The 15794-nt window shown below is 40.0% G+C and overlaps 1 protein-coding gene across 2 annotated transcripts in view; it reads left to right on the top strand.

Moving 5' to 3' along the window:
• The first annotated feature begins 4134 nt into the window (after positions 1-4134).
• The window catches only part of DYNC1H1 (dynein cytoplasmic 1 heavy chain 1), a 70025-nt gene continuing 58365 nt past the window's right edge, over positions 4135-15794 (top strand). Inside the window, exons 1-4 of one of the 2 annotated variants that reach the window (XM_063290334.1) lie at positions 4135-4517; positions 9982-10069; positions 13475-13648; positions 14062-14317. In XM_063290334.1, the coding sequence (XP_063146404.1) occupies positions 4247-4517; positions 9982-10069; positions 13475-13648; positions 14062-14317 (789 nt within the window). In that variant the 5' untranslated portion in view covers positions 4135-4246. The remainder of the gene's footprint in view (positions 4518-9981; positions 10070-13474; positions 13649-14061; positions 14318-15794) is intronic. The other variant, XM_063290335.1, reaches the window with a different exon arrangement.

A 15794-nucleotide genomic window follows, 5' to 3' on the forward strand; every position in this document is an offset into this window, starting at 1 on the left:
AAGTCACTGACTTATCTTTGAGAGCTACCGACTCGGTTTACACACTACTACAGGTAGTCTTTGACATGACCACAATTGGGACTGGAATTTCCATCACTAAGCAAAGCGGCCGTAAAGCAAGATGTCACGTGACCACATCACTTAGCAACAGCAAGCCCGGTAATCCCTGTTACCATCATTAAGTGAATTCCACGGGTTGTTAGTCAAGGAGCCACCTCAATCCAAGCCATTCCTGGCTTGGTCCCTCCCAGCCCTGAGCCTTGGTAAGGTAAGGGACTGCCTCCTCTTTAACTCCCTCCATCCACCTATCTCCCCCTCAACTCTCCCCTTTTGGCTGCCCTGCACCCTGCCTTGCAGGGCAGCAAGGAGCCCGAGAACTGCGTGGCTGGGGGCTGCTTGCTATGCCCCAGGAAGCAGCAGCCACCCTTGCCACCTTGCACTCTGAGACCCCTGCCAGCCTGCACTCCATCACCCCAGCTGACCTTCACCATCTTCTTGCTTCTACTGCTAATGAGGCATGCCTGCCCTGCCCCTTTGCAAGGCAGCTGCTGGCCACGTGAGGCCTTCTTCCCCAGGTCTCATGAGGAAACCACCATGTGGAGCTTCAGGAAAAAAGCCTCACATGGCCAGCAACTGCCTTGCAAAGGGCTGGGCCAGGCATGCTTGGGCAGCAGCGGGAGCAAGAAGACAGTGAACGTCAGCTAGGGCAGCAGGGGCTGCAGAGGGTAGTGGGCCAAAAGGGCATAGATGGGGGGAGTTGAAGCGCTTCTGTGGTCATAAGTGCAGGCAGGCTGCCAAGTGCCCAGATTTTTATCACATGACTGGGGGGGCACTGCAACAGCCATAACTTGTAAGCAGAAACCAAACAAACTACATACAACTTAGAATAGTATGTCAATATTCTGAGATAGGAGGCACCATTTATTAGTGCTGTGATGTCCAAATTATACTGGTACAAGATCCTTTCGTGTTTCCAAGTTGGTCCCAGTGTAATTTTGCCTCAAAAAGGTAGCGACTGGATGGTTAGGCTATTCTTTATGCATCTTGCCCACTTTGCTATTAATTATGAAAATCCAAACGCAAAATATATTGAGACGTGGTGTTTTTCATAGCTCTTTTGAGCCAGAGCCATGTACTTTCAATAGCTCTTCCTCCAAATGGTGTTCAAGGTAATTTATATCAAAATAACAAATATAAAAACAAGGCACATAAATGCATCAAGTAGATAACACTGATTAAAAAGAAGATAAATTGTACCAAATTTAGTCTAAGAACCAACAACATGATTCATAATACCATCATAGCTTCATATATACCTTAAACTGTCCAAGAAATAAGATTCACAGAATTGAGAGACAACCAGCGATGCTTTAATAGTTTTCTCAAATATAGTGTTACCCTACATGTGCTGCAAAAAATGTGTATGGCCCTAGAATGTAGCAGAGTTTTCTGAATTTTTTTGCTACCATTTAGTGGTTGTCCAGATTTCTATGGCACATATATGGAAATCCTACTCAAAAATGAATACCGAGAACTTTCCCTTCCACACCCAGAACAAAGAATTTTTCCATACGGCTGAGTTGGACCTATTTGCCCATCCTTGAGAAGAGAGCATATACATCCAGCATGAAATGTATTGTCCCTATTGCTGAGCCATATTCTGCCTTTGTTTTCAGTCACTGCAATCACCTGATTTCCCTCCAGTGACAAAGTCTAACAAACTGTATACATCTCGAAGCTATCCTTGGTTGGTGTTAGAATAAACGGGGAAATGTACATTAACATTGCTACAACTAAAAATGACTTAAGACTCCTTATTCTCCCTCTCTGGCTGTGAATGAGATGTCATCATGGAGGAATGGCAGAAAGAAGACGTGACTTCAGCGTGACTTCAAATTGTGCTCAGGTGCAAATAGGGAAAGGTCCAGAGGGACAGGAAGATAGAATAGCCAGAAAATGGGAACACTGTAGCCAAATCATTGTTTCTGCTCTGTTGGACATGAAGGGATAGGGGGAAATTCAATCTTCCCTCATTTTCTGACCCCAATTTGACTAACACATTATTTTGGTTTTGATTTTTGTTTCTGTTTTAATTTAAAAAAATAAAATCCATTTTAAAAAATTAAAATCTATTTTTAAAAAGAAGTGTTTCTACTGCAAAGGAATATAGTACTGATCAAATTGATCAATAGTCAACGAAGTCTGGGTGGCTTAGTGTATCATGTAAACATGCTCAAATTTTTCTCCTATTGGGAATAAGTATAATTTGGACATCCTGTGTAGTTAGCATCTAGAATTTAAAAATAATTCCCTATCCTATCATTTACTTGTAAGAAGTTTCTCAAATTTCTATGCAGCTTTTATAGTTCAATTTTATTCAAAAATATATACGTCAATAGCTGTTTTCTCACTTTATGCTAAGCTATTTTTCATGGTTTGCTGAATAAGCCATAGTTGGCTGGATTCACACATCATGCAAAGCAACAAAGAAATCATAGCTTAGCACAATGAGCAAACCTAGACTTTGTGATTTGCAAACAAGGGTTTACAACTTACAGTGGTGTGCTGATCAAGCCAATTGTGGTTTATTTGAAAAATAACTTTCGTTTAGATAAAAATCTACTGAAAAGTTCCCAAGTGATGCTCCCAGGTATGAATTAAATTTCACAAATAACTGTGCTACAAGTTAATTCGGAAATAAGTCCCAACCTATTTAATGAAGTTTTCTATCAGTGATTAATTACTGCTTGATAATTGCCAGAATGTCTGGCACTCTTCCAGCCATTCTACTGCAGTCTAGGGAGAGGCTCAGACAGCAAGAAAATAAAGGATTCTCTTCAGATACAGCAAGGACAGTTCCAAAACTGTTCCTAGCTTGTAACTTTCATTGCTGACATTGAGCAGTTGCTATGAATTCTGGTGCCAGTAGTTTTGTCAAGGTCTCCCAAGAAACACTGCATAAAGATTCTGTGTTTGGATCACAAATCTGTCCCAACCTCAATGATGCAATTACCTTTTTTTAACCCATTAATCATTAGGTGTTAACACTTACTTTAACTTTTTCAGCATAAGCCCATGAACAAGTTTATGATTAACTCAGTGTGAAGTCTGAATTTGATTGAGGTTAATTATATTGACTGCCTGATATATTAGGGCTGCCTGATCTAACTGCAAACATCTGGATGAGCTCTACACAGCAGCAAAGAAAACTCTTCTGTGGTGGTCTGCAATTTTGCAGCCCAGATCCAGTAGGAAAAAACTGAAGTACAGTATAGCCTTAATCAGTACATTTTTATCTAGCATCAGGCTAGAAACCAGGAGACCATGAGTTCTAGTTCCCCCTTAGGCACAAAGCCAGCTGGGTGACCTTGGGCCAGTCACTCTCTCTCAGCCCTAGGAAGGAGGCAATGGCAAACCACTTCTGAAAAACCTTGTGAAGAAAACTGCAGGGACTTGTCCAGGTGGTCTCTGAGAATTGGACATGATTGAACAGATTAAAAAAAAATCTTTCCATACCCAGTTCTCACCCCCACCCACTACACTTTATATCCTGAAAGACAGAATAGGCTGACAGTGACTGGTCTAGGATCAGTATGTTTCACAACTGAAGCCATATTAATCTAGATCTCACAGAAGCCAAGTTGAACTCTGCACAACTGCAAAGTGGCTTTTGTTCAAAACATCACAACAGGTGGGGAGGAAATGGTAGCTCCCCTAATGATGAGCCAGGCCTTAATGATAGCTTATTTTGTATTTTCAAAAAACAGGGCATCAATGTACTCTTCTTCAACCCAGAGGAAAGCCCAGAATACAGCATGAAACAGTCGCTGCATCTACCGAAGCATAATTTGAACTGCGCAGACTCCCACATTCCTGTAACTAAATGCAGACTGAAAAGCTAGCATACTAGTATTTTGCGACCTTTCCATTAACATGGTCTTACTACAGCACTGAAACCAAACAAAAAAATTCTTCCAGAAGCAACCGCTTAGAGTTTTAGAAACTGAACGGCGAACTGACACATTCGAATATCGCTGCAGTGAAAGAGCGTCTTCGGAGCCGCACAAATTCCGACTACGCTTCCCAGAATCCTCTGGGGCGGGGCTGTCGCGGAGAGGCGTAGTTAAAGAACGGCGTCGCGGGCGAGGCGGGGCTCAGTGCGAAGTTCCCGAACTCTGCAGCGGAGAGGCTCAGGAGCGGCTTTAACGTGCTCCGTCCAGCTCGACGGCGGCGAAGCCTACCAGCCATGTCCGATTCGGGCGGCGGCGGCGGCGGCGGCGGCGGAGAGGACGGCGGCGGCCTGGAAGCCACCGGCTCTGCGGTACAGAATGTGGCGGACGTGTCGGTGCTGCAGAAGCACCTGCGTAAGCTGGTGCCGCTTCTTCTGGAAGACGGCGGGGAGGCCCCGGCCGCCCTCGAAGCAGCGCTTGAGGAAAAGGGCGCCGTGGAGCAGATGCGGAAGTTTCTCTCGGACCCGCAAGTCCACGCAGTCCTGGTGGAGCGCTCCACCCTCAAGGGTGAGTCAGCCGCGCTGCGGCGCCGAGCTTGCGTCCCGGGGTGCGTTCTGATGGGCTTCAGAGGAGCTGGGCGAAAGCGGAGGGACGGGACGGCGGGCCTGGCACCGCCCTTAAGCCGCAGCTTGAAACGGTCCCGGGAGGAGCTGCGCAGGGGAGAAGGATGGAGAGGGTGTGGCCGCAGGCAGTGGCTGTCAAAATGGCGGCACGGCTCGTTGCTCCTTCGTCTCTGTTGTCGGCCGGGGCTGCCGGAACCCACAGGACTCGGTGTCAGCAGGCCCTTTCTTGAGAGCGTCCTGTATCGTTTTGCTCTCCTTTCATGGGGGTCGTCCGGATTTTTGCAGCCCGGATGCGGTAGAATCGTGGTAGAATCCTAGAGGAGGCCCGTGGTCGCCCGAAAGAGAGACTCTTTCTTTCTCCCTGCCCCGCGCCCTCTGCCCGCCTTGAAAGACGGGCGGTGGTGTGTGTCCTTCGCGTGTCGCTTTGTTCCGCTTGCTCTGGCGATGCTAGCGGCAACTGAATATTTGCCAGTGCAGTAAGTGATGGAGCCCAGCTGACAAGAAAACAATGGGCTGGGCGAATCGGCCATCTTTGTTTTATCAATACGTACTGTACTGTAAATCAAGTTCTCATTTGGAGCACCAGTTCGGATGGACCACACCAGATTATTTTCCTCTCTGGTGTGGTATTATCTGCTGTGGATAGTATTGACCTTTTGCACAATCCATGTCTTAGATAACTTTGTAAAGCTGCATACATGTTGAAGTAAATTCTATTCCCTGTAAATTTGGAGAGTAATCAACTCAGGCTCTTGTTTTGATTCTCCAAAGCCTCAGGCAAAAAGGTGTCTTTCCCATCACTTAACTATCTGAGCATTTTTACAGGTGTCAAGGATTCTGCCTTCCTTCATGTAATGCAAGTGTTTGATCAGTGAGTGGGTAGTTAAGATACAAGAGACAATTTAAAGTGGACAGTAATACCTATTTTGGAATGAACTTTAAGAGACTTCCAGAACTTTCAGAAAAAATGCCCAGGATTATACTGCAGCCTGTCCTCAGAGTAGGGGCCAGGAAACCAAATAGCAATCTGATTTGCTTTGTCAATAAACAGCATCCCTTTCCACATTAAACACTTCTTTAATTGTCAAGCTGAAATATCTGTATTTTGCACAATAACTTCCATTACATGTTGTTCGTGTGCATTTTCATTGTGAGTTCTTTAACTACAAGACTTAGAAATATTTGCGAAGAGTCGGGCATGACTTAATGACTGAACAACAGTCTTAATAATACTTTGCATTTCCTGATAAATACAAAAAAATTGTCAAGATGAAACATCAGTAAGATCCCCACAGCATTATTGTAGCCACATCGCAACTTAAATCTGCTAAGATAAATGCATATGGCATACAGATGAGATTCTTGTAGTTAAAAGTGTTACATATAGTATATAAAAAAAGTTTCTGTCAGTGAAATCAGTTTCTTTGTCCAAACAATTACTGACTTTACAAAAGTAAGATTAAAAACAAAAAATATAGATCTAAAATCATACACTATCACAGAACAGTTCAAAAGGCTTGGTTGAAGAGGTGAATTTTAACCTTTCTAAAAATATTAATGGCCAAATATGATTACTAAATGATTATACTTCATAATTTGGGGGGTGACATGGGAAAATAACATCAAAATTTCTACAATTTAAGCAGATTTAGAAGTCATTCAGGAGATAGGGAAGTGTAATGGTTGCCTATCCTAAAATACTCTCAGACTCACAAGCAAGAGCTTAATAAAATCTGGTTTATTTAAGAATAGTATGCAAGTACAAAGAAAGCTGAGAATGGGAAAAGCGCGCCAAATGCAAACTAAAAACCCCTCGGTACAAACGAGATCCCTCCCCCCGTAGAATCTTCCCAGGCTCACAACCCAGGTGCTCCCAACGGCTTCTGATGATGCGGTGGAAAAGTCCTTGAGCCGAGCACACAACCCAAACACATTCCATTGAAACGAACGTAGATACAGAGCTTGGCACAAGGTCTCCCAGCAGCTCCCTCCCAACAGCAACGCGCGTCAGCGCCATTGAAACGTTACAATGTACAGTGCACATTGAAACAGTGAACATGACAGGAAGAGGAAACAGTTCCTGTGTAGAATCAGAAGTAATCTTTTTACAACAGTTAAATATTTTCTTGGCAGACTATAGCAGGGTAGTTTGCCATTGCCATCCCCAGTCGTCACCTTCCCCAGCAAACCGGGTGCTCATTTTACCAACCTCGGGAGGATGGAAGGCTGAGTCGACCTGAGCCGGCTACCCAAGACTCCAGCTTCCTCTGGGATCGAACTCGGGTCGTGGGGAGAGTTTCAGTTGCAATACTGCCGCCTACCACTCTGTGCCACATGAGGCTTATGTTAATCACATATCATGCAAATCTCTTAAGTTTATCAAGCAAATCTAAATTGTATGCCTCAAATCACTTGACTGGAGAGATGGTATAATTTTATGAAGTTTGAGCTGTGAGTGCTGGCGATGCTTTAATCGATTAAAATTATATTCATTCAGTTTTGGAATTTTATTTTCAAATGAGTCATGGTGGCTAACAAATATTTAAAAGGTAGTATAACAATTAAAAACAAAGTGAATGCTAAATGCAAAAATTAATTAATTATTAAAGGCCTCGGGGAAAATATACATCTTTACAGATTTTGTGAATGCTGAGAGAGTTAGGGCCAATTACCGTTAGCAGTGCTTTTCATAGTCTGGGAATAATGCAGGAAAAGGCCCACTCTGGCAACCCAGATACAGTAGATGCACTTCTGATAAAAGCATTTTAATGTCCAAAAAGGTTCGTAATAGAAGATAGTTCCTCAGATGATCAGATGTAAACTATTTTGGGCATTAAAGATCAATGACATCATCTTAAATTAGCCTTTCTCAAACTTTTGACCCTGGAGGAACCTTTGAAATATTTTTTAGGCCTTGGGGAACCCCTGCACGTTCAAGCTCAAATATAGGCCAGAAGTTACAAAATTATTGTATTTGTTTCATGTGTAGGCCTATATATATATAAGCATTAACAGTGTTCTTAAAGTAAAAATAAAGAATGAAATTTACCTCTTTAATGTGAAGTTGCCTGAATTTGAAATAATTTTTAAATAAATCGTGATCTCCCAGGGAGCCCCTAGTGACCTCTTACAGAACCCTAGGGTTCCACAGAACCCTGGTTGAGAAACCCTGCCTTAAATTATGACTAGTGAGCAAGTGAGCAAAACCCTGCCTTAAATTATGGCTAGTGAATCCAGTGCAGTTATTTCAGTACAGTAGAGACTCATGTAGTCCTTGTAATAGTTAGTCCAATTTCTCCGTTTTGCAGTGATTGCAATTTTCTGACCCTTTTCAGGAGTAGCCCTAGGTAAGGCAGATTGCAATAGGGTGGAAGTTTTGGAAAATTAATATTTTGTATCTGAAAGATACCAAAATTTAATTCTCACTTTTTGCTTTAATAAATATATTTCATAAAGAATAAAGGCTTGATTTAGAATGAAACTACAAAGCAGAAATAATGCCAAGTAACATATGAGCACTTTAGAGAACAGTATTTTCTTTTTTAGAAAGTATGTTGAGATTATTTATGAAAGGTTGTGCATAAAATTTGAGCAGAATTGCTAATATGCTTGTGGAACATTTACTGTAGTATCTTCACACCGTGGAAGGGGTATGTCCCTGATCTTAAATCTTCCAGTAACTATTTCCTTTCTTTTATGTATAAAATACAAAAGTCTAGCAAACCTTGCTGAAAGTAGTTTAGCTTTTTAATAAAAGAGTAGTAGTAATGTTTATCAATTTATTTATTGTGTCAGCTGAACACTTGATACTATGGAAAATGCTGAAAATTTTCTTAAATGCTTTATTTAGAGATGTATTGTTCAAACTCATTACTCTTTCTTTCTGTTTCCCCATTTGGGTGTGTCTCCCAGAGAGCAACGTCACTGTGCTGCATTGCAGTGGTGTCATTACTACAGCATTGCCAGCTAAAGGAATGGACAATTGAGTCCTGTTTTCCTTAAGCTGTGTTGTTCTTCCTGTATGTTTATAAAAGATCCTCTAATACTTGAAGGAATTATAACTTTTTTAAAATAAATGTTATTTGCACTGTATCTTGACAAATTATAACTAGAATTCTGCAGACTTAACTGTTTATTTGTCAGCTGGTATAGTATGTTCAGATATAAAACAAAATCATGTTTAGAGAAAAGGAAGAATTTATGTAAAATAGTATAAATAACAGCAGTGAATCTAGCTTTAGGATTCTTCATTTCTGGAGCGTTGCCCACCAGGCTTCCCAATCACATTAACACTTTCCTGGATTTAAGCAGTACAAAGCAAGAAACTCTTGCAATTATTGAGGAACAAATCTAAAAGTTTTGAACTCTCCTTGAATTGATATTGTTTATATAAGGGTAAGAGAGGAATGATTCAGTTATCTTTGTACAACCATAATATACATTTCAACGTTATGGCTTTAAAGAAATAATGTCAAGATATTTCATGTATTCATTTAGATCCTCATAGAATAATTCCAGGTACAAAATATCAGGTAACATTCTTTTTTAAAAAATCATGGACATATTCATATTTTAGATCACCTGATCCACAATCAGTTTTTTGAACCATTTGAATTATTTATTGCAAGAAGAATTTTGGATTATACAAAACCAAAATGGCAGTATATTGCAGAATATTTCTTGATACTGCAATTTGGTCCAGATGCATTAGCAGTATCTAAAATTTGCAAATACTATTGGTAATTGGAATATGTTTTGGATGGTTCTAAGCCTGTACTTTTTAATTTTTCTTTTTTTTTTAATAATAAAGATTGTGATTCAGAATGTAAGGAATAAATGATAAAGAACATGAATTGACTAATGACATTAAAGAAAAATAGAACGTGTGTATGCGTGAAACAAAGTGGAAGAATGTAATTTATCTGAATGATGGTCAGATCATATGAAGTACAGTTGATAAATGCATGGAGGAAAATAAGGCTGTAAGTGTAATTATGAATGAAAAGGCTAAATTCTATGCTAAATTGTATATCAGAAAGTATGAATTGGTGGTTCTGAAGAATTTTGAATTAAGCCTGGGAGAAGCAGCAAAAATGCTAGTCTTCAATGTTGAAGAGACAATGTGACTCCAAATTTGCAGTTTTAGATTACTGATACACGTTTGCTTTCTGTCTGAGATAGTCCGCTGTTGAGGTAATGGAAAGTGTTATTTTGTTCAGCCAGGGTTTAATGATCTGTTCAAAAATTAGATGACTTCCTGTAATTTTTTTCTTTGTTTTCTAATGTTTCCCTTTGTCCTCTTTGTCTTCTTATTTCTATTTTTTCATATATCAAAGGTATAACTTAAAAAATAAATAAAAATTGTAGTGAAGAAACTGATGCTAGTAAGATTTCTTAATTCTTTGCAGAGGATGTTGGTGACGAAGGAGAGGAAGAAAAAGAATTTATTTCTTATGGGATAAGCACTGACATTCATTATGGTATAAAATCAAACAGGTGAGTCAAGATAAGTCCTGTAGTCCACTGGTCAGTATGATGAGTCTGTGCCTTTAAATATGTCTAAGGTACATGCATATTTGAAAATGACAGATCAGTATTGTTCGAGGTGGATCATAAGTAACAAATATGAATTAAAATATGAAGCTAGCAGTTGTATATGTTCTAAGAAAGGATTCCAGTGCTTTAGGACTTAGGGTCATATGCACGCTGATTATATTTAACTTTCACATCAAACTATAAGTGTTCATTTGTCAACAGTGAACGAGAGAGCAAATAAAAGAATTGCTGTCAGTCAGTCAAAAGACAAATTAGAAAGCAGGATTCATTCTACTTTTGGGATGGGATTATTCTCCCTTTGAAGATTCAACTTTACAACTTGGTTGTACTATCATCATTTAGCCTTAAATTTAGATGTCCATGTTTCAGCCAAGACTAATTTTCCACAGCTAAGGTTATTGCATCTACTGTGCCAGACCTGGAAATACATATACAGGTAGTCCTCGACTTACAACAGCAATTGGGACCATAATTTCCGTTCCTAAGCAATCTCTGCAATCCCAGTTGCCGTCATTAACTGAATCCTATGGTCATTAGGTGAGGCAATTTCCTGCCGTCTTCCCACAATCAAAATCAATGGCAGGAAGTTGCAAGTCTTGGACTTCAGGGGAAGAAATGCCGAACTGAAGATGGCTCCACAAAAAGTGGAGCTGACAACCACAGAGGAATGAAGAGCTGGCGAATAGACCGGCTTTTTGATAATTCCTCTCCAGACAAGGAGAGGACTTGAGATTGCCCACAAGTGCTCCAGACAGTTGCTCCTCATAAGGAGACTGCAAGATAATGGCCTCTGGCAGGTTTAAGAGCTCAGGGAGATAAGGGGATACATTTTGTTCAAACTGCAGTTGGCACCTTTGAAAGGACACAGGGTTCGCATACTTCCTTTTCTAATTACTTTCAGAAATTGCTTGTTAACTGCTTTTCAGCTGTGTGGAACCTTTGGATCCATAAGCTTTATAGCATCGGGCTAGTTTCCTTCAATCCTTAGCGAAACAAGTTTTAAATCTAAATATAAGGATTTAAAAAATGTTTTTTGGAATAAACAGCAAAAGGGTGATTAAAACTTTAATTTTAGAAAGTTACAAATGGACTAATGTTCCAGATAAATTTGAAATAAGATTTTGGAATTATAAAAAATCCTTTCTATGGGAAAATGCTTTTGTTTTGAATTCTTTTAAAAGAAACATAGTAAGACTTTAAAAGACTACCTGTAATATCAAGGGAATGCATATCCCATTTTCTGGCACAAAATTGTTCAAAGTGCTGATTATGATGTATGCCATATGAGTTGTTGTTTATTCGTTTAGTCGCTTCCGACTCTTTGTGACTTCATGGACCAGCCCACGCCAGAGCTTCCTGTCGGTCGTCAACACCCCCAGGGACGAGTCCGTCACCTCTAGAATATCATCCATCCACCTTGCCCTTGGTCGGCCCCTCTTCCTTTTGCCTTCCACTCTCCCTAGCATTAGCATCTTCTCCAGGGTGTCCTGTCTTCTCATTATGTGGCCAAAGTATTTCAGTTTTGCCTTTAATATCATTCCCTCAAGTGAGCAGTCTGGCTTTATTTCCTGGAGGATGGACTGGTTTGATCTTCTTGCAGTCCAAGGCACTCTCAGAATTTTCCTCCAACACCACAGTTCAAAAGCATCGATCTTCCTTCTCTCAGCCTTCCTTATGGTCCAGCTCTCGCAGCCATATGTTACTACAGGGAACACCATTGCTTTAACTATGCGGACCTTTGTTGTCAGCGTGATGTCTCTGCTCTTAACTATTTTATTGAGATTTGTCATTGCTCTTTTCCCAAGGATTAAACATCTTCTGATTTCCTGACTGCAGTCAGCATCTGCAGTCATCTTCGCACCTAGAAATACAAAGTCTTTCACTGCCTCTACGTTTTCTCCCTCTATTTGCCAGTTATCAATCAAGCTGGTTGCCATAATCTTGGTTTTTTTGAGGTTTAGCTGCAAGCAAGCTTTTGCACTTTCTTCTTTCACCTTCATCAAAAGGCTCCTCAGTTCCTCTTTGCTTTCAGCCATCAAAGTGGTATCATCTGCATATCTGAGATTGTTAATGTTTCTTCCAGCGATTTTAACTCCAGCCTGGGATTCCTCAAGCCCAGCATGTTGCATGATGTGTTCTGCATACAAGTTGAATAGGTAGGGTGAGAGTATACAGCCCTGCCATACTCCTTTCCCAATCTTAAACCAGTCCATTGTTCTGTGGTCATATGAGTAATGATCTTTATTTCCCATAAGAACTTGTCTGAGTTGAAAAGAGATCTGGGTAAGAATTCTGCAATCAGGGACTACATTTATTAGCTTTTTTTTTTCCTTTGTCCAAGGCTGTAGGGAGTTATATAGTCACTGGAAAGAATAGGGTCAGGATGCTCAACCCCCCCCCCTTTTCTTTTTTAATAAAGAAACTGTTAAGCACATCAAGGGCTTACACAATTGTTTAAGGGTTTTATTTTTTCAGAAGTAAAAATTGGCAACTTACTAATAATTTGCTACTGCATTGGACTATTGCAATCTTAGGTTGCAGCAGATATATGGTGGTATGGGAGTTCATGTTGGGAGAGTTTTCTTGCCTGCTCCTGGTTTAATTGAGGTTAGCCCCATTTTAACATTCCTCAAGTCCCTCAGGTCCCAGCTGTGTGATCTGGCCTGGGGTCCCAGGGGACCAGGGAGATTTGCAATGGCTCCCTTACTACAGTTAACATTCTCCTCCCCTGTTTTGTGTGTGTTTTTATAGTTTTTATAATTTTCATGATTGTTTTATATGTACGTATTGGTTCTTTTAACTGAGTGTTGTATGCTGCCCAGAGTTACTTTCTTGTGAGATGGGCAGCTATACAAATATGATAAATAAATAAGCTCTTTTGATAGTTCTATTTTTATGTCCAGACTACCAGAAAATACTAAGGTTGTAGGATAGATGGGAAGTCAAAACGTCCCCAGAAGAAGGCAGTGGCATATCATTTTTGTACTATGGCCAAGAAAACTGCATGAACCTGATCACAAAGTCAGTAGGGTTGAGTCTGGATTCAAGGATAAGTTACAGATCATCAGTCAAGATGCTGTTATTAGATATGTGGCCTTTCAGGTAATTGGCAGGATTTTCAAAATAGGTTTTTAATTAGCAGATCTTTTTATTCCTTGATACTATGAAAGTATTTAACCAATGTTTAAGTTTTGATAAAGTCTATTTTGCATTGTCATTAGCTAGTTGAGTACATATTTGAAATGGAAATAAGATACAAACTTAACAAAAGTTGAACCTGTGTAGAACTTGCATATCCTTATGTTAAACTGAGTAAATGTTTACTAATGTTTCTGTAATCTATAGTTTGGCTTTCATTAAGCGGACACCAGTAATTGATGCAGACAAGCCTGTGTCATCCCAGCTCAGAGTTCTCACTCTCAGTGAAGATTCTCCTTATGAAACTTTGCATTCCTTCATTAGTAATGCTGTTGCTCCGTTCTTTAAATCCTACATCAGAGAATCTGGCAAGGCAGACAGGTAACTACTACTTGGTACAATTTGTATCTCTAATATGGATGAGTGGATGAAGAAGAGAAATATGGGAAGATATGTGGAAAGCTATTGATAGTCAAGATCCTAACTGTTAAAAGACATTTTAAGAGCTTTTTTGGATGATTGAAGCTTTCACGTTGCATTTGATGCTGCTCCCAAGGGTCCTTAAAGGATAAGAGGCCACTTTCTGGACTATGATTCCCTGTGTAGACTGTGTAATAGCAGTTAATTGTGTGGCACATCTCATTCTTTTATCAAGTTTATCTTAAATTGTAGTAATATCTTGCATTGTCTTTGTATTGGTGAAGAACATACTCCGGATTGCATGCACATGTATTGTAAATGGCTTAATTACATATGTGGATTTTTATTTGGCTTATTTCTATATTTCTCCTAAGAGATGGGGATAAAATGGCTCCCTCAGTTGAGAAAAAAATTGCAGAACTTGAAATGGGACTTCTGCATCTGCAGCAGAATATTGAAATACCAGAGATTAGTTTACCAATTCATGCAACTATCACTAATATTGCCAAGCAGTGCTATGAACGTGGAGAAAAGCCAAAGGTTACAGATTTTGGTGATAAAGTTGAAGACCCGTCTTTTCTCAACCAGCTACAATCTGGAGTTAACCGCTGGATTAGAGAAATCCAAAAGGTAAATTGGGAAATTTATTATTATTAGCAGTAGTAGTAGTATCATCATTATTATCTACACAACAATGTGAAATCACAGCTGTCAGTTCTTTAGCTGGTATTGGCCTTCATTCACATCAAGTTCTTCCTAAGAACCTAGGATGTCGTAATGTATCAGCATAGTATATGTGCAGTTCCAAACAGCGTGGCCTTTTGTAATTGACAGATGGAAATTTTGTCAGTGAACTCTGCTTCACCTTATTAATCAGTTAGGAGTAGTTCTCAAGCTATGCTCCTGGATATCTGAATAATCCAAGAATTTAATAACAATTTCCCAAATAGATGAAATAGATGAAATTTCCTGGAGAAAAATATGATAAAGGCTTCACAATTTCTGCTGCAGTGTGCAGCTACAGCACTGTTTGAATGAAGCATTGCAGCGTAGGACTGCATAAGTGCGGTAGTACTCCAGAACCCTCCACAGTGTACTGGAGTTTGTAAAGGAATTACACAAAGATTCCTCAATAGACAAATTCCCCTCAGGATTCTCTAGGAATAAGGATTAAATAAATGTCTTAAGAGCATGGGCTATAACAGTGATGGCAAACCTATGACACATGTTTCAGAGGTGACATGCCACATTTTGGATGACACGCCAGTGTTCACCAACACCTGACAACTATTCTCCCTGTTTGAGTTACCAAAGAAACTGAATGAACAAAAGGCACTGCAACTCCCCCCACCCACCTATCTCCCCTGCATCTCTGCCCCCTTGGCTGCCCAAAATTGGATTGTAGTTTTTTTTAAAAAAATAAATGAATATGTAAAGAATATTTTGTTCAGGGTGGAGGGGTGACACACCAGCAGAGTCAAGTTAGGCATTTTCTGGATTTTTGACACACCAAGCCCAAAAGATTTGCCATCACTGGACTATAACAATACAACTTATGCAAGTTTACTCAGAAGCAAACCTCAATATGACATTCCTTGGTAAATATGTCTAGGATTGTACCATTAGGGTGGGTTCTTACTTCACGTTATCCAGGATGTATTGAAATACATCACATTTGGCTGGGTTCACACAGCCCATTATTATATTGTTTATAGGTACAGTGACCATATTTTCTTGGAAAAAATAAAGGACAAACCTGAAAAAGGGGCAAATCTGAAAGAGGTTCATAAGGGAAAAAAATTAATTGTATATGATTATAACTTTGCTTTATAAAAGAAAATTTAGGAGCAAAGCCAAGAAAATAAATAAATCTAAAGGTCAGCTTTCTGAAATAAAGGACTGTCCTGTATATATAGGTAGTCCTTCTGTTGTGCAGGTCATCTGTGAACAAGGATGTGTTCTAATTGAAACCTGGAAGCACAGAGTCTAGCACAATGGGGGCACTGGAAGTCCATTGTTACAATAACTGTGGGTGTTATTCTGTGACACCGCTCACAGTTTGCCATCAGTTTTCAAGGCTGGTGTAGGCTTCATAGCACAGGACTCT

Source organism: Candoia aspera, chromosome 1 (genome assembly GCF_035149785.1).
Source record: "Candoia aspera isolate rCanAsp1 chromosome 1, rCanAsp1.hap2, whole genome shotgun sequence".
Classification (NCBI taxonomy): domain Eukaryota; kingdom Metazoa; phylum Chordata; class Lepidosauria; order Squamata; family Boidae; genus Candoia; species Candoia aspera.